Genomic DNA, 22,849 nt, shown 5'->3' on the forward strand with positions numbered 1-22,849 from the left:
ATTTCCCAGTAACTAAAATAGACAAACTTCTACCTTAAGTGTATTTTATAATAATCTGTTTTTGTATTTTAGCTTGCTTTTCACAACTGTTATTTTAATAATGGCAAATTTAATTATGTGGGTGAATCAGTATGTGTAATCATTTGCATATTGTTGGACATTTCCAATTTTTCAGTATCATTTTTCTCACTTTTAGAATGTTTCCTTAAAGTACATTTCTTTTGAAATGGAGAAATCTGGTCAAAGGGTATGGCCACATTTAAGGCTCCTGAAAAAAATTTCCAAATTCCTTTTCGAAACATGTACCAATTTTCATTCCTACTAGAAATGGACAAAGGGATTTTTTTAAAAACAATTTGCCAGGAATTATTATAATAACTAAAAATTGTTTTTGTTATTTTGATAGATATTTCATTTCAACTTTCCTTTCTAGATAACTAGCAAGACTACATTTTTGTTATAATGTTAAATATTTCTTTAAAAATTTTTGCCTTTTGACATACTAAGGTGCTCACGGTTTTGTTTCATGTGTACAGGCTCCTTACCATGACATGAGCCTTTTTTGGTATATACCTTCCCTGAGAGTTATCTCAAAAGAGAAATACAGAAAATAATCACTGAGTTATCTGACATCAAACCAAGGCTTATGCACCTTTCCAACTCCAGGGCCCAGCCCTTGGTGTAGCACACAGCAGGTTTTCCCCTCAGGATGCAGTGGAAGTGCACCCAGATGTCAAGCGGCACATTGGATTCTGGGGGTCCAAAGGCACTGGGACTAACAATGACAAACAAGGCTGTGTAAACTAAGGCTGAGCCAAGAAATACCTTCCTAGTAAACCAATCCAGTCTTTATGGGTAGAGAAAGAAAATTTCTTAGCTAGAGAACTGAGGATACAAGTAACTGGAAAGCATCAGAAACAGCCAGTAAAAATGAAGGGACTCTTAGAAAAGTTATTGACTGGAAGGAAACAAAGTACCTTAAAACCAACAAAATAAATTCATATTTATTCTACATTTTTTATGTGTGAGGGATGCTGCTGGTCATGGTGGATAAGTAGAGGTCTATACCCCAGCTTACATAATCATTCAATTCAGAAACTTCTTAGGTAACTCAGTGATAGATCCTGTGAAATTCTTAGTTATACATACTCACAGTTATGTACACAGATAACACTGAGACTCATTAAAAGGCGCAGGAAAAAGCATCTCCCAAACTAGGGGGGTGCAAAGGATTCTGGGGTCTGCCTTATTTGCCCTTAGGCAGGCCTCTTTTTGTCACAACATTTGGTGGATAAGGGGATAAGAGATAATCATTGTAATACTGCAATTGGATTCGGCATCTTCCCTCTTACCACTGCCCTTCTCAGGGTTGTGAGAGGCTGGCAGGACCCCACACCAACAGGAGAAAATAAAAGAGACTGAGAGGAAACAATCTTCTTTGTGGTAGCTGGTGTCTGCTTGTGGAACTATTCTGAGGGACCTTATGGGAAAAGGGCCCTTTTTATATTTTATGAAATAATTGCATTAGGTCAAATTTGTATGCTTCCAAGAGTGCCTGTGAAACATGATCCTTAATTTCAAGGATTGACATAGCAAAAACAAGAGAGAAAAAATAATTACAAAACAGGTTGTCACGCAAGGAAGAACTAAACATTAGAAACAATTTATACCTTACAAGTTACTTCTGGTGGAGGTGATGCCAAGTCACCTGGGAGAGGAGCTGTGAGCTGAAATCATTTGAGCAACCCCTTGAGTCAGCTGAATGAAGGCAGCCAGGCACCTCACATTGTAGGGGCAGGGCACTACTGCCCCTAACCTTATGGAGCCATTCATTATCTTTACGGTGACTTTAACAATAGGTATTATTTGTTGAACACCCAAATTCCAGGTATTTTGCCAAGAGCATTATCTATATTATCTACATTATCACTGGCCCTAGTGCTGTCTCCAGGACCAATCTAATGTTTCCTTCTTTGACGTTTACCTCATGCCCCACAATTCCAACCTGAATTAATAGTTCCATTATTAATTAATTGATGATTAGTAATGCTCTTTTCTCATTCTCTTTACTTCTTTAATACAGCACTTCTCATTCTGCAGGCTACATTTCTGGCTGCCCCACTGCACAATTGAGCTTGGTTAAGAGGATGACCCATGTTTCACTCCAGTTTCCCAAGCAGTTAGTAGATCCTAAATATTCTGTTGGGTGAATGTTAAGTTAAACTCCATGACTTCAAATTCGCCAAAGAATCACGGAATCATGGAATTTTTGAGCAGGAGAGGACTTAGAACCTTTGATACAATCTCCTTTTACATAAAAGTAATTGAAATAACTTAACTTGCCTGAGGTCATATGAACTTCGTAGAATGAGGATTAGAATACACTTCCCTGGCTTTTCAACCCAATACTATTTCTTCTGTAGAAGATGTTACCAAACAACTAAATATCTTTCTCCCCTAAGCTCCTTACCCCACTAAATCCTATCAGCAATTGGCCTTTGGGCCTTCAGGCTATTTCTGTTCTTAAATTTCCTAAAAGAACCCATGTTTAACATACAGCTTTCCTTTTCTGTCTCCCCATTCCAAACAAAGCAAAGCTTCAACTCCAAATTGGCTGGCTTTTGCTGTAACATCACATCGTGTAAAGCTGGGGGAAAATTCTGCTTTTATTTTCACTAACAAGCTTTTCCCACAAGCACTCTTTGACCCAGCCAAATCAAAATGCTTGTCCACACACAGACCATGATCTTTTTTGAAGCATGAGATATTCTATCTGTTCATTCTGAGTGGAATATCCTTACTACTTATGAACCTCGCGAACTTTAATGAACTGTTCCCCTTCTGGACTAGGAGCTCTTAGCACAGAGTAGAGACCTGGCTTTAGTCACACAGCAATTGAATGAGTGTATGTCCAGCACCTAGCAACATATAGCCCTCAATAAAGTTAACTGAATGACTGTGTCTTTGGAAAATTATGGAAATGTAACTTACTCTTTAGAGTTGCTATCAAGCCTTTACCAAAAGTTTTCTATTAGGAGAAATAGTAAGCAAATAAGTTGGCTCACTCAGTCTTTTCTTCTTTCCCTTAACTCTGTACATGTTTTGACTGCCATTCTCGCTCCCTTTGTGAACTGCACATTCTCACAGCACCCCTGCCCCTAGACACTTGTGGGAGAGGAATCCACAAATTCCTTTGAGGCTCCATCACCGGAACAAGTTCTCAGTAGCTGGAGAAGGTCTGGGTGGCAAACAGGAAGTTTTTGTATTCTGGCTACTTTGTGCCGCGGGGTAAAAACCGCAGAGTCCACCTGGAGACTGCAAAAAGAATGGTAGAACAAACAAAACTGTCACTATCTCCACCTAAAGCTTTTCTGGGTGGACATTCTGACTCAACATCACTCAGGACTTTTCTTTCCAGAACTGGCTCCTCATGTGCAAGACAGAAGAGTCCCGCAGAAAAGTGTCATGTTTTAGCTCTCATCGCCACCCCCCAACCCCAAACTCTTCTCCTTCACTTTTAAGAATGTTGAGCGGGACATTTTAAACACTGTTTTGGATTTTTAAGGTTTCAAATAATCCGAAGGACAGTTCCCTTTGGCAGCGACAGTTGCAAGCTATGAGCCAAAAAGAAATAGAGGTTGTTCCCCTAATCTCCAAATACATTCTACCCTCTTCAATTCCCAGGACCCCAACTTGTCCCTTCCTCCAGCTTACGCGAGGGGCAAGTGGCAGCTCTTCTCCGCCTGCGTGCCTGGCCTCGTCAACAACACCCATTAGTCTCCCGTCTCCCGGGGCGGCGGGGGACTCCCAACCACGCGCCCAGGGCCCTTGCCCAGGTACTGGGGCCCCGGGAGCCACGACGGCCCCCGCGCAGGCGGATGAGATGGAACCAGCCCTGGGGACGCGGGTAGCCCAATGGGCAGCCTCGCCCCGGAGGCGGGCCCAGGCCGGAAGCCACCCCGCGGCACAGCGGCCCCGCGATACGGTGCCCGCTCCCCCGCCTTCTCTGGCACAGGCTCCGCGGCCAAGGGCGGCAGGGGCCAGCCCGCCGGGTCCCCGCCGCGCTCTTTGTCCTGGCCGCGCGCGGGCGGACGCGTGCACCCCCAGGGTGAGGGGAGGTGTGGAGAGCGCGCACGGGAGCGCGCGGGAACGGCTCGCGCCCGCCGGGCGTCGGCGGCGCGCGCCTCTCCGCCAGGCAAGCAGCGAGCACGCGCGTCGCCGCCGCGCCCGCGCGTCGCCGCCGCGCCCGCCCCTCCCCCCGCGCTCGCCTCGGAACTTGCTGACTGCGCGGCCGGGAGGAGCCTCGCCGGGCGGCGGCGGCGGGAGGCTACAGCGCGCGGGGGTCTCCCGCGTCCCCTCCGCCTCGCCGGGAGCTCGCGCCCTCGCCCAGCCGAGCTCCCACCCCCCCCTTTTTTCCGAAGGCGCTGGGCGGCGCCACCCTCCGGCCGGAGCCCGGCACTGCACAGCCCCCTCCGACTTTCAATGTTCCACACTCCCCGGCCAGAGCCTCCTCGGCTTCTTTTTTTCCCTCCCCCCCCTTCCCCCCCCCACAGCTGCCTCCATTTCCTTAAGGAAGGGTTTTTTTCTCTCTCCCTCCCCCACACCGTAGCGGCGCGCGAGCGGGCCGGGCGGGCGGCCGAGGTAAGGCGGCGGGGCCGGGGGGCCGCGTTGGGGGCGGCCGGGGCGGCGGCGGCGGTGGGGGAGGGGGCGGGGGCGGGCAGCTTTGTTCGCGCCGGGCGCCCGCGCCGCCGGTGTCCGCGAGCCGCGGCGGGGCCGGCTGGGCTGCTCGCATCACTTGGCGCCCGGCGCGGCGAGCGCTACCCGCGGCCCCCGCGCGGCCCTCCCCACAAAGGGCCGCGGAGCTGCGTGGCCGCCGCCGCCGGCCGTGGCTCGCCTCCGCGGGCGCGGAAATTTGTTGGACTTCTTGGGGCTTTGTTTATTTGTTTGTTTTTTCTCTGGGTTTCATATTTTTTTCGTTATTTTGGACAAAATGTCGGTCCGTGATATAAAAATTGAGCGAGGAACCTTGGTGGCATTGGGAGCTTTGCAGAAGGTGCAGTTTGAATTCTGCTTTTCCCAGGGTGGCAGCTCGGTCTTGGCCGGATGAATCTTCGCTGCTGGCCGTGGAAACAGCTAGAGCAGCTCGTTAGTTGATTTTTAAATTTCCAAGTGTTGTGTTTAAAGGCTTTACGTGCACTGAGGAGGAATCGCCACCTTAAATAAGCATATGGGCGATTAACAGGGTGTGTTTTCCTCTCGGAAAGGGAATTTGGTAGCTTTGACCAATGTCAATGTGTAAATATTTAGACGTTATTAGTGACTTTTAAACATTTTTCAGCGAGATCTGTTATTTACAGTGTGTCATATGTTATTAATGCTTGTTGCCTAAGTTCCTTGGCAAATCTGTTTCATGCCTTCTGAGAAAGTAGACAATTGATAGATTGTCCAAGAGATGGAAAAAATGTGAGTGGGTTTTCTAACTTGAGTTCGGCAAATCCCTGAACGCTGGCGTTGTGTGACACATCACCTCCCCTGTACCCCTGTTGTACGATGAAATAAGTGTGAACACTTTTGAAGCTTTTTCATTACAAGACGATTTTAGATGACTAGAAGAAAATGCTGTTGGTTTATTTCCTAGATTTAACATTTTCTCCTCCTCCTCCCGTTCTCTTTAAAAGTTTTCCAAGAGATAACTTCACCAAGATGTCCAGTGATAGGCAAAGGTCCGATGATGAGAGCCCCAGCACCAGCAGTGGCAGTTCAGATGCGGACCAGCGAGACCCAGCCGCTCCAGAGCCTGAAGAACAAGAGGAAAGAAAACCTTCTGCCACCCAGCAGAAGAAAAACACCAAACTCTCTAGCAAAACCACTGCTAAGTTATCCACTAGTGCTAAAAGGTAATGTGTAAAAGAAGGATCCAGCACACTTTGTCAGGTTGTCTTCCAGGTGGTTGGACGCTTTTGTTGGTTTTAACTCAATAGCAATAGTTCAGAAATATTTACTTCATTATCCGTTTAATTGTACTTGAGTGAGTTGTCATTCTTTAGGTGGTATGTAAGCAACATTACTAGAATTATACTTTTAAGCAAACTTAATTCTGTACTTCGGTAACTTCAGTTAAGAGTGTCCTTGAGTAGAGATTAGACTAACATTCTGACAGATTGTTTAAGGAGTTGGCAAGGAAAATTTGGTGAACCCAAATTAGATGGTACTTTGGGGATGTTTCCTTTTATGAGTCATAATCTTCTTTAATGAAATTGACACTTCCAGAGATTAGCAGTGCCTCTCTTCATGAAACTTAATGATCAGAAATGATCATATTTGCTAGAAAATTTGCAAATTCAGGCCTTTGCTATATTTGAAAGCAGATTTAAAATTGTGCTGCAAATCTGCTTACAGTTTTACAAAACATGACTTTAAATCGTGTATCACAGGTAACTTTCCTGGTTAAATTATGATTATCCCTTCCTGTGCTTGTGAGGGCAAATCAAACTGAAAAGTAGCCCTTTACAATTTGAGGTGTCACTAGTGATAGAAAACTTGCATTGTCCTTGGGCCTCTTCACTCTGAAACTTGTGGATGTGCTTGGCAAGTTAATACTCAACAGCAGGAGAAACATATTTAATTGGATGTAAGTGAAAGATCATTTGTTTCCTATTGATTTATGTTTTCTGATGGAGAAAAAAAGATTCTGTCAATGAGACTCTATCAGTGGTAGTAGTAGTGGAATATCCACAAACTCTAGTAATTATACATAAAATGTATAATGTTTACAGCATTAACCAATTTTGACATTTTGTTAATTTTTATTGATAACTAAAGGAAAAAGAATATAAAAATTGATCAAATATTGCATTCTATGGTGATTCATAAATACTCATATTTTTCTATGGATTTTCACCCTTATTGTCTCAGTAATGAAGTATTAATAACTTGAGAATATCTTTGAATGGCAGCAGTCTTTGACATAATTTAAAATTCTCAATTTGGTATAGTGTTGATGCGGAACATATTAGACACATCTAAAGTTTTGAAATCATCTTAAATTTGAATCAAATCAGAGAACTGCTTTTCTCCCCCTTAACTCAGGCCTATGTATTTTCTCCTCTTTCTCTCAATGTTTATTAAATTTAAGTGCTGTACCTAAAATCAGGGAAAACAGAAATGGTTAAATTAGAATGTCAAGTAGTCTTTGAAAGTTTTTCACAAGTAAAGATATTTGTAAATTTTAAACTTTTTTTTGACAGATAAAATATTGTCAGAACTGTTAATGTGCTCTTGCAGTAGCCTGTTAATTTTTACCTCAGTAAAAGTCACTTCAAGTCCTTGTCAAATATTCCAGTGCTTTCCCTCCTCCCTTTTTGTCTCATTTGCATATAAGCTTGAAAAGAGAATTTCTTTGGTAAAAAGTGTTTTGAAATAGATATTATATTCTTTACTGAGTACTAGTGGATGAGTATTTCTCCAGTCAAGTGTAAATGACTTACTTGTTTGCAGCAGCAAGTGAGAAAAAAAGCTGCAAAGTTTCTGTTAAGGGATTTGGGTTATGCCTCTGAGAACAAAGAGGAAGCAGCCATGTTAGCATTACTGAAGGCAGAGCCAGCCTTGCATTTAACTGCATGGTGGTAGAGGGCAGTGTAATTCCCTGGTTATTCTGTAGACTATCTCAAATCCTTTTTGTCTCTTCTCATTTCACTAACAGAATTCAGAAGGAGCTAGCTGAAATAACCCTTGATCCTCCTCCTAATTGCAGGTAAGAAATGAATTTTGTTGTTTTGGTTTCAAATTGTGGAAAAATACCAAGAGATTGATGTATTGTCTGGATATGTGTGCAGCAGAGGAGACAACATTTGCTTATTTATAGCTTTGCAAGTGCATTAAACAAAAATTGTAGAAGGTGAACTAGATAAAATTGGGAGAAAAAATACTTTTTAGCATAAGTATACATTGTGGATTTATGAATATACTGATTTTGTGCTTCTGATATTCATATGAATGGTGCTGATTTTTGTTCTGATGTATTTCTGTAGAGGGTGTTTATTCAGAAGTATACTGAAGAAACTTCTAAAATTTTGCTAAGCTTTAAAGTTACTGCTTGTGTGTGCAATCTGAACTGACCTTCCACATTTAGAAATTGCTGAATGTGGTGTTACAAAATGTAAATGCAGTAAATAAGCATATAGTTGGTTCTGTTTGATTTATTCAGTTACTAGCCTTAAGGACAAATTTTATGGGCTAAGCTAATGGTTTTAGTGGTCGTTTTCTACAGAATGCATTGTTGGAATTATTTACGTTTTAAGCAAATGTCCTAATTGCTTGGGAACATTTTTAGTGATTTTGGTGGTTGGAATATGTGTATGAAAAGCAGTAAATGAATTGGAATTGTGGGAATTCATTTTAGTGGAACTCAGGTAGATGAATTTAAGATTATTGGTTGGTATAAGATACATTAAAAGTAGCTGGTTGATTATTTTTTCTCTAATTTTTTTCATTTCATTTGTATAGCGCTCTATTCTTTTTTTAATGACTGTGGCTTACAAAATTGAACACGCATAGAAAACAGTATTGTAGATAGTTTGTGAAGAGATATGTGCTCAATAATGCTAGTGGCTGCAAGAAATTAGGCAGTTTTATGGTTTGATAGGACAATGTTTTCATGTTTAACCTGTATTTTTGCTACAAGTTGTGTTCACTTGGGATGATCAGACCCTGTCTCTGAAGTCTGCTTGTGATATAATAGGGTATAATCCAGTTGCTTCTTATTGTGTATGTTAACTGGATCCTCAGATAAGGTGATTTGATCCTGATTTATCCATTGAATGAACAGTTTGCTTGTATTTGTAATTTCAGTTCAAACAGGAAACATGAATGTAAACTAATTTTAAGGAGATGGTGGTATGTGAGATCTCAAAGTATTACTTAAGAGCTATGCTGCCCAGTAATGTAGCCACTTGCCACATGTGGCTATTGGCCTCTTCAGTTGTGGCTAGTCCAAAATGAGATGTGCTATAAGGGTAAAATTTATACACATTGGATTTTGAAAACTTGGTACAACAAAAGAATGTATAATACTGCATTGACTTAAAAAAAGTTCATTAATATTAAAATAATATTTTGGATATATTTGGCTATATAAAATGTTAAAATTAATTTCACTTTTTTACTATTTTAATATGTTATTAGAATATTTAAAATTACATATGTGACTTGCATTGTATTTCTATTGAACAGTGCCGCTTTAGAGAACAAGTAAATCAAAGTATTTTCCCTCCAGCCTTCTAAATGGTGTGTCAAATCTGTAGCCATTTAGGGAGGTCAAGTTAAATTTGCTCCCTGGAAGAATCACTTAACTTGCAGAGTGTATTCTGATATTTCCCATTATGAAAAATGTAAAGATCTATCAATTCAGAACTCTTAAATGTTTTAAAATTGCATGTAGGGTCAAACATTTTTAAAGGTTTCTGTTGATTGTCTGCAAATGAAACAAACTAATGTATGTGCATAAATCTAGAGAGCCTAGTAGACATGTGTTAAGTGCCCTCAGAGCAATAGCCTAGTGTTGCAGTTGCCAAAGAAATCTACTTTACATGTTTAACTCAGGAATGTTTCCTCAAGGTCACTGAGGATTATTTTAGAGGGAGTAGAATCTTTCAATGAGATAGGAGGTTTCACTTGTCTTTCTCTTTATATACCAGATTTCATTTAAGTCCTTGAAATAATGCTTCCTCATTTAGTGATTAGACTAGTGAAACATCAAAACTTTGGGCTTTCTGTGAACAGTAACATGGAACACCTCATCCCTGCTTTCCCTTGTCACAACCTGTGATGACTATCAACTACTGCAAATGACATCTTTCAGTTCTCAGGTTCTTTTAATAGATGAGTTTATGTGTGGCTGTGGTATGTGAAAAACAGACATACAGTATGTCTTAGTAGGGAACCAGGATAAGTGGTTTCTTATTATTTGGAGGCAGTGTTTTACCATATGCCTCACATGTAAAATATCCAGATACTTTGTCTTCAAATTCTTTTGGGTGGAAGAAGACCTAGTTTTTGTCCTTGAGTAGGAATTGGAATACTGAGTGTTTAGTAAAGGTGTTTTAGAATTTTGACATATAAAAAGCCTGAATTTGTATTGTATTTTTGCCTTCATGTCAGATCTGTGACAGACTGTGGTGTTATGTTCTTTTAATTCACAAGTGCGTAAATGAGAATTTTAGCTTTACGGTGATTGTACAGTTTAAATTTATTAATTTATGCTGTAATTAAAAATGGAATCTATATTCATAAATTCTAGAATATGTGAATTCATATTGCCTGAGATCTATGAAACCTAATACATTTGGCTTTCGTGTGTAGTTATTTAATCAGAATTCCATTACAGTTTTGAATATGATTTTTACAAGCTTGTCAAAGTACGTGACAGATTTAATTCTTCCTCAGGGAAGAAATGTAAAGTATATCTGTGTACATTCAGGAAAAAGTTGAATGAAACACAAGAAAACTCAGCAAAACCAAAATTATTCAGACTGGGATGATTTCTCTAAAATCCCTTCCTGTGTTTTAATTAATGAAATATTCTTTAATTAGTATATAGTTATGTCTAGTACATACATACCCAGGGTGATCTTAAGATAGATTTAATTGAATTGTGTATGGCTTTATACATGTTTTAATATATTTTGATAGCATTGATATTTCTTTTCCCGATAGTGTAAAAGTTTGATAATGACGTTATTTCCAGTGATTTGATGTTATTTTAAATGGTTTTAGGTATTGGAGGGCCATGGGCCATAGTGTACTAAACATAGGGATATATTTATTTATTGGTTTCAGTTTATGCTGTTTACATAAAGTATAAATAATTTATACATCAATGAGAGTCAAGGGAAATTGTGTTATGGGCATTTCCCTATTTGTATTTAGAGAGAATTATTGACTAGAATTGTTTAGTGATGTGTTATTAAGATATTTACTTTCCATCTGTTTCCCAGAGGGTGTCCTTGTCCTCTCCTAGTCACCACTTGTGCAAACAGCAAAAGCTTAGAAAGGTACTGGATTTCTAACTTAACCCCTAATTTCTTTCCATATAGGAAGAAGCTCAAATATACTGACGAATATTTTAAGAGTGTATGTTCAGATTGAATCTATACTGAAGATATTTGGGAGTATTTGTATTAATAAATAGTTTCTTGATGTGGGAAAGGCCATATTGGGGGATATGTATTACAGTTTCAAGTTAATAGTATTAATATATTGACTAGCAAAACCTGAGATCAGGTAATTTCGTTGACTTTCTTCTTTAAAAATAAAAAAAATAATGAAATCATAAAAGAAGCAGTTGTTTCTAAACCAGTAGTTGATAATCTCTAGATTCCTCATTAGCCTAATTGTCTGAGGATAGATTCTGCTTTCTTCTGAGGGTTGCTACCACTTTCCATCATTTTCTAGGGTGGACTAGAACTTTGCTACTTAAAAGAGTGAGCTGCTGACTGTCAGCATCTGCGTCACAGATGAGGTTGTTAGAAATGCAGACTCTTGCTTCCCCCAACCCCCAACCCAGAATTTGAATTTAACAAGATTCCTGGTGAATTGTATATATAAGTAGGTTTGAAAAGTGCTGGTACTGGAGCAAGACTGTCTGGTTTCAGATCCATGCTCTGTCACTAACTTTCTATGTTATTACCTTAGATACATTTTGGAATATTTCAGTTCTTCTCCTCAGTTGTAATGTGGGGATTAAAGTGATACCCCCCTTTATAACAGGGTTATTGTTAGGATTAAATGAATTAATGTGTTTAAGTTTTGTGGCAGTGTAAATCGAGTCAGTAAAGTGGCCATAGCAAGATAAAAATGGGAGAGACAGTGTAGCCTGTAGCGATGTGCTCTCACTGTTGCTGGCATTTTCTCTAGTGCATTGACATCTTATATAATTTTATCTTAGTCAGTTCACCAGATTATTGAGTACAAGTACATAACAAGCAATTTGTTTTTTAATGTCAGTAAAAGCAGTTCCTAGGAACTTGTGTAAAAAAGAAAATTAGCCTAAAAACTTCAGGCATAGATGAACAAATACTGTATCCCTTTTAAAGGAACATGCATAAGATTAATGATATTTAATTCAATAGAGAATATTATGATTGTCCAGTAAAGTATAATAAGCAATTTTTAGATGAGTAATGATTATATTTTCCCCTTTTAAAATAGAAGAATTTGTGATTTTACCGTGAATGGGATTATATCAGCAGTTGTAAAATTCACATTCTGGATTGCTGTTACCTGCGTTACCTAACCCCATAGCATTCTTTCCATGTCTGTGAACTAAGGAGAAATTTTGAAAGCTTTTTTCTAATTGGCGTATGAAAGCAGGTAATAATTGAAATAACATGTGATCCCTATATTAGCTTTGTTGGTTGCTTATAGAGTACTTGGTTTTAAACTCTCACACATGTAGATAGACTGCTTTTTCTTCTTTACTTAATACATTTGATTGTTTTTGTTTTAGTGTTTGCTACAAGATTGTATCTCATTAGTTATGTAGTCCTTTTATTTTCAACTCTTCAAAAAAAAAGGTCCTGGAACCCGCTTTTTATAAAAATTAAATCTTAATTGGAAGCTCGACTGTAAAACAGATAAATACAGAACTACTCTGACAAAGTATTTTTCATCCCACTATGCCGTGGGTGGTCATCTACAGATAGTTTGTAGTATTAGTTTTATTGTTAATAAATTCATTTTGGCATCAGCATAAACCTCAAAAATCATGAGGGTTTTTCTGGGGACTTGGGCGTTAGTGATAATTTTAAATGGTTTATGATCAAAGCAAATTGACGTTTTATTTTTCAATAAGCCAATAGTTTCTTCAACACAACTGTAATAAAGTACTTTTTTCATGCTGTATTATAATATTTGTCTGCTTTCTGCAAGAGCAAGTGTTCCTTGAAGGGAGAGATTGTCTCATTCATTTTTGTATCTTTTCCTTACTTCACATGGTGCTTTGCATGTGAAGGTCTATTAATAAATAAATTGAAGTCTCTCAAATTGACATAGAAATAGCAATTCCAGGCAAAACAATGACTTCAGAGAAAATTATTAAATATCCTATACATTCTTTACCTTTTTCATAATTATGATACTTACTATTTAATAACTTATTCAAAGTTTACCTAGCTACTGTTTTTGCTTATAAGAGGAAATTGATACAGTAGGCCTAGTTATTTCCTCCATACGTGCCAGTGTAGCAGAAATACTCAGTACTCTGTGTGACTGGAAACATTTTCCAAAAGAGTGACCAACTGAAAATAATATTCTTCCCACTAAACTTCACATTTTTATTAAGGATCTATTAAGTTCAATGCAGATAATGTAATTAGAAGGTGGGTAAAACAGCATGTGCTTTTAAAAAAAGTTGTATGTTTACTTTGCAGCTACATGCTCTCATAACCAGTCATATTCCTCTCATAACCAATTAGTACTTTATGCTCTCCTTAAATGAGTTGCTGTAACAACAGATGGATATGTTTACTTTTCAGGAAAATCAGCAAGTCTTGCATAGAGTGTAAGGACATTCAGATTGAGAATGAAGAACTTGACCTTTCAGTCTCTTCTTCCCTATCAATATGAGATAAAAACGTAATAAAATCACTTGTAAATCTAGAGAAATAGAAAGTGATTTTTTTTTTCCACTTACCAATTTTGACAGGTAAGTATATTTGGGCATTTTAATTGGAATCTGGAAGCTGAAACATCTTCAAACTTTTAATCTTTCTTTTGCCTTTTGATCAGTGGTTCTCAACTGAGGCAATTTTTGTCCTCCCCTTCCCCAGCCACCAGGCTAGGCGACAATTGGTAATGCCTGGAGATATTTTTTGCTTTTCATAACTGAAGGAGAAGGGGGCTACCACTGACATTAGTAGGTAGAAGTCAGGGATACTGCTGAATACCCTGTAATACATAGGACAGACCCCCACAATAAAGAATTATCTGGGCCAAAATGTCTAGTGCTGAAGTTGAGAGACCCTCCTATAGATACTTGTTCCTGTACTTTGCCTCTTGAATATTTGAATAGTTTGCTTTTGACTGTTTTCCTGTCTTATTAGTGATGCATCCTTAATATATTCACCTACACCTTCCTCAGCTGATTCTTCACTTCCTGCTACTTCTATGCGTAGTTTACATATGTCTTATATTATTTGTCATACGTGTGTGTTATTTTTTATGTGAAACCACAGGAATGACTACCTTGAGTACTTGCTAAATTATGGTCTTCTGAGGCCAGAAATGCTTACAGCAGTATTTTATTTCTTTTAGGTCTTGTGCCAGTTAATTATATCCCTGCATGATCTAGCTTTAGGCTGGTTATATCTATTATGTTCTACTAGGAGTATTAAAGTAACATCATGGAGAAATAACATTGGACAGTCATCAAAATTCAGTTTGACATTGAATTACACACAGGTTAGAAATGTGTGCTCTTCATTTGGGTTTTATTTTCATCATTATGACAATACACAAGTTACTTCAATTTTTACAAGTTCACAATCCTTTATTTCAAACCCTTGGGGCCAGATGTGTTTCAGAATGCAGAAATTTTCATGTTTTAGAAAGGTAATATGATGTGTTTGTGGTACTTTATGTAATCTGTTCCACAGCATTACTGTTTCTCGACGTTACTGTTTCCACACCAAAAATGTATTAATATTCATACAGGTGGGATAAGTAGAAGCTACAAATAGTTTCAAGTCAGTTCAGATTTAGGGTTGCTACCAAATTATTTTGTAACAACCTTATTAAAAAACCTTTGATTTTTTTTTTCTTTTTTTTCAGAGTTTTGGGATTCTAGAATTGTAGATAAGCAGTTATGGCGCTATATAATAGTTCCCCCTTATCTGTGGGGAATACGTTTCAAGACTCCCTAGTGGATGCCTGAAAGTTGAGATAGTATTGATTATATACTGTGTTTTTTCCTGTACATACATACCTATGATATGTTTACATAAGGGTTACAAATTAGGCACAGCAAGAGATTAACAACTTCCCATTGGCATATCCAAACTGCCAGCATCACTACTCTTGGGCTTTGGAGCCATTGTTAAGTAAAATGAGGGTTGTTTGAAAATAAGCACTGCAGTAGTCTATAACGGATTTTGATTGTGGAGTCTGATAGCCAAGACCACTACCAAGTGACTAGAGCAAGCTTGTTCTACCTGCGGCCCTTGGGCCACCTGGTGGCCAGGATGTCTTTGATTGTGGCACAACACAAACTCATAAACTTTCTTAAAACATGAGATTTTTTTTGCGATTTTGTTTGTTTGTTTTTTTTAGCTCATCAGCTATTGTTAGTGTTAGTGTATTTTATGTGTGGCCCAAGAGAGTTCTGCTGCTGCTGTGGCCCAGGGAAACCAAAAGATTGGACACTTCTGGACTAGAGCATATACAGTATGGATAAACTGGACAAAAGCATGATTCAAGCCCAAGTGGGGTGGAGCAGGGCAATGTGAGATTTCATCATGCTACTTAGAATGAGGTACGATTTAAAACTTAAGAATTATTTCTGGAATTTTTCCATTTAATATTTTTGGACTGTGGTTGACCTAGAGTAGCTGGAACTGTGGAAAGTGGAACTGCACAGATAGGTAGGGACTGCTCTGCTACTTCTGTTACGTGACCATGACTGAAATTACTTACTACTCATGATGAAAGGGTGTTTTTATTTGCTTTGCTTTCTTTTTTACCTGTTTCCTAATAGCTGATTTTGGTTTCTCAGTTGTTATTTTTGGTTTGTTGGGTTTTTTGTTTTGTAACTCGTATGCTTGAGAGTTCTTTTCTCTTAAGGTGAAACTATCAGTGTCTACTCGTTTTTAAGTTGTTCTTTGTTTACTGGGTTGTTTTTCCACTTTGCTTTCAAATACTCTTTTAATCATTCCATTCATTCTAGATACACAGTATTACACAGAAAGGAAGATAATCTTTAATACTTAAACACAAGTATTAAGTAATACTTAATACTTTGGATGTATTTTGCCTTGCATTATTTAAGTGCAATTAGACTATAAAAGGAGACATTAAATTTTTCTGGTTGTGTTGTGATTACAAACAAACCTAGAAGGCTCAGTGGCTCAATGTATAAAGATTTATTTCTCACTCATGTGAAGACCACTGTGGGTCCAGGGACTATCTTGGGCAGCTCTTCTCTGTGTTGACTTATATCTCTGTATCTTGTAGCTCTGACATTTGGAACATATGCCTCAAGCAATCCTCCCACCTCAGCCTTCCGAGTAGCTGGGACTACAGGCGCACCCCACCATGCCTGACTTTTTTTTCTTTTTGGAGACAGAGTCTCACTCTGTTACCCAGGCTAGAGTGAAATGGCGCAATGTCAGCTCACCGCAACCTCTGCCTCCCGGGTTCAAGCAATTCTCCTGCCTCAGCCTCCCGAGTAGCTGGGACTGTAGGCATGTGCCACCACACTCAACTAATTTTTTATTTTTTTTTATTAGAGACAGGGTTTCACCATGTTGATCAAGCTGGGATTTGCTTTTTCCAGTGAGTCTCTTTGGAAGAGTGGCTGCTCCACTTTACAAAACAGAACTAATGTTCTCAGGGCAACCTACCACATTTATATATTTCATTTTAAATTGATGACATTAATGAGTTTTATGAATCAAATATGTGCCTTGCATCTTGTCTAAATGCAGTAGTAAAGTTAAATTGTAAAGCCTTGGGATTTTTATCTCTGTTGACATTCTATCAGTTTTATAAGGGTGTATAGAGAAATAACAAAAGCTTGTTTATCACATCTGTTTTGGATGTGCCCGTCGGTAGGTGGTGATAAAGTAATACCAATAGTGAGGATCAGCTTAGGGTCATTCAATTTGTAAAAATCCCAGTTCCTTCTTTTTGGTCCTTGATGTATATAATAATTGTTTTAACTTTATGGTTATTCACAACAAATGAAGCTTTGAAAGGAACTGTGGTGTAGTCTGCCTTTTTTGGAAGCTTTTGGACTAGTTATGCCATTCCAAAGTTTTTTTGCTGCTTTAGTGTTCCAGAGCAAATATACTCTGTCATTCTGTTTAACTTCCAGCTTGTCTGGGGAAAAATAAAGACATCTCTAGTCCAAAATTGCTTTTGGGAGTATAGTTCCACATCTTTTGGTCTGAATGAAAGGCCTAGGGAAACATGAATTTTGTTACCTTTTTATTTTATTTTCCTTCACTTATAAATCATCATCATGATCCCCCTTTACATCCATGCGTCTCACTTTTTATAAACACTGTTTATTCCCTTTCTGAGGATGGTTATTTGTAGTTAGTTTTGCCATTTACAGTCTTATAGGTCCTTTACAAATAGATCATTTTCTCACATTAAATTTTAGTAGGTCAAGAATCCATTTATTCAGGGTCCCGAAGAGAATCAATCTCAGAAGATTGTGGCTACATATTTTTTATGGCTTCCTATTGCTTTCTGTAGTCTTCTTAATTTAAACAGTAGCAACAACAAAATATAGAGGGTACCATAAGGCATTGGCTTTATGATTTATTCTTGCCTCATACTTGTTTCTTAGGGTATTGGTGTTATTTGTTAGATTTGTGATATATATGCTTGTACTAAATTTACCTGGTATCACAATGAGAAGAAACCTGGCATTTGAAGGCTTTGAACACAACTCAGAGACATGTAATTTATATGGAATTCAATGGCAGTTTTAACTAGTGTGCCTTTAATTTTTCTTCATTTTATGTTTACACCAGTGTCCTTGTAAAATTTTAAAAGACATTTTTCTCATCTTCCCAGGTGCTTACTATCCACATTTCCATTAGAAGATGCCAAATACTCATTTTCTTCTTTTGAAAACCCTAAAATAAGCACGTTGCAATTATCACTTTTCCCTTCTGCCGAGGTTTCTTAATTTTGGAGAACTTGAAACATATGCAAAAGTAAACAGGCTGGTATGATGAACCCCCATATATATAACCTTTATCCAGTTTCAGTAGTTACCTAATCATGGCTAATCTGGCTTCATCTATGCCTCCGTCCATTTCACCCTCCCATTATTACATTAAAAAAATCTCAGACATCATTTCATCTGTATCTTAAAACATGCAAGTATTTCACTGTGCACTTTCAAAAGTTAAGACTCCTTTTAACTTAACCATTGTGACATCAGCATGCCTAAAAATTTTCAGTAGCTCCTTAATCAGTCATTGTTTAGGTTTACAAATGGGTGTTGTCCTTCCTTCCCCACAGTTATTTGAGTGAGGGTACAAATAAAGTCCAGTTGACCTTTGAACAGCATGGATTTGAACGAGTGGGTTCATTTATACACGACTTTTTTCAATAAATATATTGGAAAAATATTTAGAGATTTACAATTTGAAAGAAACTTGCAGGTGAATGGTGTAGCCTAGAAATAGTGAAAATATTAGGAAAATATTAAGAATCCACAAAATATATGTGGTACTAGTCTGTTTTATCATTTACTACTATGAGATACACACAAACCTATTATAAAAAGTTAGAATTTATCAAAACTTACACAGTCATTTACAGACCATACATGGTGCCATTTGGAGTCAAGAGAATCGTAAATGTAAATATTAAATCGTAACTGCATAAAATTAACTATAACATACTGTATTACTGCAGTAATTTTGTAGCCACCTCCTGTTGCTGTTGCAGTGGGCTCTAGTGTTGCAAGTATCTTCTTAAAACACTATGTGATGCTAATCATTTCTGTATAAGCACTTCATCACTCCAGTAAATTGTGTATTGCGGTAAAAAGTGATTTCTTCTGGTTCTCTTGTGTATTTTACTGTGTTTCGTGCAATACTGTAAATAACACCATGGGACCCATGGTGTTAGTGGCACTAGTGATGCTGGAAATGCTCCCAAGAAGCAGAGAAAAGTCATGACTTTACAAGAAAAAGTTGTAATTGCTTGACATTTACTGTAGGTTGAGATCTGCAGCTGTAGGTGCCTGCCATTTCAGACAAGCTTACAATACTGATAAATACAGTATAGTACTGTAAATGTATTTTATCTCCCTTATGATTTTCCTTTGCTTATTTTACTATAAGAATACAGTATGTAATACATGTAACATACAAAACGTTTCTGTTATTGGTAAGGCTTCAGGTCAAGAATAGGCTATTAAGTTTTTGGGGGCATCAGAAGTTATACTCAGGTTTTTTCCTTTTTTTCTAATCTATAAGGTTCTCCTCAGTGTTGTCTTCATTTTTGCAATTTATTTATTGAAGAAACTGGGCTGAGTTTCCTTAGAGTCTGTTTTGCTTATTGGCTTTCTATGGTATAGTTTAATATCTTTCTTCATCTGTAGTGTTTCTTGTATGTTTGGGAGTTAGATCAAGAGGCTTGATCAAATTCAGGCTGGATTTTTTTTTTTTTTCTGACAACTACCACTTTTTGTTTGTTTGTTTTGTTTTAACAAAACAAAACTCCTGGTGTGCTTTTCTATCAAAAGGCACCTAAGATCTGGTTGTTTTTCTGTGATGTTAGCAGCCATCGGAATACAGCTCTAAACAGGAACTTATTCTCATCTCCTATTTGGTTACCTAGTCATGTAAGTTACATGGTAAAGGTAAGATATGTGCTTAATTTTGTTGTCTTACCAGTTTTTTCTTCTTTTTCAAAATAATGAGTTGGTGTCCTAGTATCCTTTTCAGAATGATTGTCACTTCATAATTGTATTTCAACCCATTGTAGTACTTCAGTATATTGCTGTTATCATCTTTATAGAATTTCTTAATTAAAAAAAAACTTCAGCTTAAATTGCTTTGCTCTAGGAGACCTTAGAGGGTAAAAGTCATATGGACCTATTTGGTGTATAACAATGCGAGTACATACATTCAACTTAACCATTGCTCTAGGTATTATTTTGAAAACTGAATACTTATTGAAGCTGTTGTTTCAAACATGACATTCTCCTAGCCACTTCCTTGTCAGTTGTCAGAGATAATTAAGTCTTGGCATTAGGAGAACTGAGAGATCTTTATTAAAACTATAGGTCTGCTTTAAGTTTTGAATTAAACTGAGGGGGTAGTTTAAGGTAGAACGCAAACCTTTATCAGAATCAAATTAATTTGTCGCAATAATTGAACTTAAAAATTAATCCTGTTGTTAATAAACAAGAAGCAGCCTCCTTTGTTTAGTGTTTCTCATCAGGGGCATCTTGGTTATTTTTGACTGGATTGTGCTTTGACTTGGAAGACATTGAACATCCTCAGACTCCGCTGACTAAATGCTATGTTCTGGCCACCAAAACCTGCCTCTTCCCCCCCATTTCCAGGTATCTTGGAGGGGAGGGGCTGTCACTTGGCACTTGCAAATTACTGGCCTAGATTCCACATTGTAGTGATAGCAAATCATAATGCTGTAAGAAACCAATTTTATATAGCATTACTTTGAGTAATATATAATAATTTGTAATAGTTGTGTTTCTTACATAAAATGTATGTTGACCAAGATACATTTGTGTGATTTTTACTGCATATGTAATTGTCTGATAAACAAAAAAAAATTTCTTCCTCTAGCCCTTTAGTTTTTACACCTCCCCGCAATTCTGAACTCTCATAGTACATTTGAACTTTGTGCATGAGCTTAATGTGTATGTATGCACACATGGCTCTTATAAATATGTGACTCTGTGTATCCCTTTGATCTTTTTATTATTAATGAATTTTTTTTTTTTTTTCACTTACAGGGAAACTTGTGTTCTTAAAAGGATTTCTGTTACCCCATTGCCTCAAACTACACCTTTTTTTTACCCTTCTAATCTCTCTTCAATTATTTAACCTTTCCTTTTCTAAGAGATTTTTTAAAGCTCATTTAATTCTTTCATCTTTTTCTACTTATTATCCACTATCCAGCTTCCCATTTATCTATCTCTATTTATTTTTTTTTCTGTCCACTTTTGTGTCTTATATTTCTTTCATATTTTTGTTATCTGGCTTTTCCTCTTTCATTTTATTTTAGAAAGGTCATTTGGTAATACTAGCTGTTAGTATTTTTTCATATGACTTATTCTGTTTCTTTTTTGTTTTGTATGCGCACTTTCTCTTCAATTTCATCTTCTTTTCTGATGTACTTGAAATGTGTCTTCTTTCTCCCACTCTCCTTAGTATTTAGTATTTCTTCATGTATGTGATATATATTCCTTTTTCACCCTTGTCTCGTTTATCCCTTCTCATCTCCCCTAGGCTCTCATGCCACATTGTATCACAGCTGCTTTTTGGTGATGGATTTCCCTTAGAATCCTAGTGGTTGTCTATCAAAATTACCTGCATTTAGCTCTCTTAATTTATCTTTATTTTTATCTTATCTTTATTTTTTCTTCCATTATGTAGAAAAGTCTTATGTTGTAGCAAAAGTATTGTTTCCTATTACCTGAGTAAAAGTTGGGTTTTCTAGATTCTGCATCTTTGTTTACATCTCTCGTTGCCTAGGATGGCTTTCATCCTTCAAGTGGTAGTGATCTTTTAAAGCCTGTTTCAGACGTTACATCTTTTTGTGAAGCCCTTCCTGCACATATCTCTTTTGAGAGACATTTGTACTACTAATATTTAATTCACTGGTTTTGCCTCTTGTCATGTACCCTTTCATCCCAGCTGAACCGGGCACTAGGACTGGGTATAGCTCTTATATTTCTTTATATTTTCATCTCAGTAAAACGCCGTAGCACTAACTATGAGAATAATTTTAATTAACTTAGTTGAAAGTAGTTCTGAAACTTGCCAGACTCAAAAGTGTAGAGCACAACAGCAACTGTGCTTGACCGTACTCCTTGGTTTACATCTATTGTCTTGGCAAAAATATTAATAGCATTTCCTTTCACTTTTAGAAATACTCGAGTTTGTATGATAAATTTTAGGTTCACTTTACCCTCATGCTATAAATTGGTGGTGTTCTGGTTGGACTTGGTGAATCAGGAGATTGTATAATCAACAATTACCCAAAGCAGAGATTCTGATTTAGTAGGCCAAGGATGGCCTACTAAATGTGCATTTTAAGAAGGCATGTCTAAGGATTCAGGTAGTAGTGTGAGAAGCAGTACTGTTTCTAGTACTGAGGCTAATGGTCTTAGTTGGGATAAGGAGAGTGGGGAAGGGGCAGGGGGAGATGATGAAATTCATTTATCCTCTGTGATGCTATGGAAGAAAAATTAAGATCATGTTTCCTACTTGATTTTAGTGGCTAGTCATTTCTTAATCTAAGCACCCCCTATAATTTACCCTACCTCATAATACAAAATCACCATTGGTAATAATGTGGGGGCGGGGGAAGTCTATACAAGAATATTAAGGCCCTGTGCGTGAGCATGTCTGTAGTTAAAGACTTAATGAGAAAGTATCAAATTGTAGTGCAAACAGCTGAAAGTGGAAGTAAATCAGAACGTAATAAGATGCAACTTTGGAGGAGCTCAAAGCAACAGATACGTTTTTATCCAAAAAGGAGTAAAACAAAAAAATCGTCAACGGCAGTTCCTTCAGATAATCAACAGATGATTCATTTGAAAACCATAATTAACTAGGTTGTTTGTAAAATAACTTATTTCAATTTATACTTTTTAATGTTTATTAAATTACTTTTCTCTATAGATATGCAGATAAGATGTTTTAAATGTGTAAGTGGTATAAATGTCCCATGTGTCTTTTATTCTAGAGCATAAGAAAAGATGGGAAGCTACCTCAAACTTGTTTTGAGGCAAATGTAGTATGAATCCCCAAACATAACACCAGTACTGCTAAATGACAGTTATCTAATCTCACTGATGAACAAGAATATGAAAATTATAAAAGGTCGAATTTATTTACTATGATAAGAGAATAAT

General features: G+C 37.6%; 1 protein-coding gene across 3 annotated transcripts in view; it reads left to right on the forward strand.

Annotated features, from left to right (window-relative positions):
- Window positions 1–4,006: 4,006 nt before the first annotated feature.
- UBE2E3 (ubiquitin conjugating enzyme E2 E3) overlaps window positions 4,007–22,849 on the forward strand; it is an 83,345-nt gene continuing 64,502 nt past the window's right edge. The window contains exons 1-3 of one of the 3 annotated variants that reach the window (XM_016950121.4): window positions 4,007–4,641; window positions 5,679–5,897; window positions 7,703–7,753. In XM_016950121.4, coding sequence (XP_016805610.1) covers window positions 5,704–5,897; window positions 7,703–7,753 — 245 coding nt within the window. In that variant the 5' untranslated portion in view covers window positions 4,007–4,641; window positions 5,679–5,703. Of the gene's footprint in view, window positions 4,642–4,701; window positions 5,146–5,678; window positions 5,898–7,702; window positions 7,754–22,849 lie in introns of those variants that run through there. The other 2 variants (XM_016950122.2, XM_515954.7) reach the window with 2 other exon arrangements.

Source organism: Pan troglodytes, chromosome 13 (assembly GCF_028858775.2).
Source record: "Pan troglodytes isolate AG18354 chromosome 13, NHGRI_mPanTro3-v2.0_pri, whole genome shotgun sequence".
NCBI lineage: Eukaryota > Metazoa > Chordata > Mammalia > Primates > Hominidae > Pan > Pan troglodytes.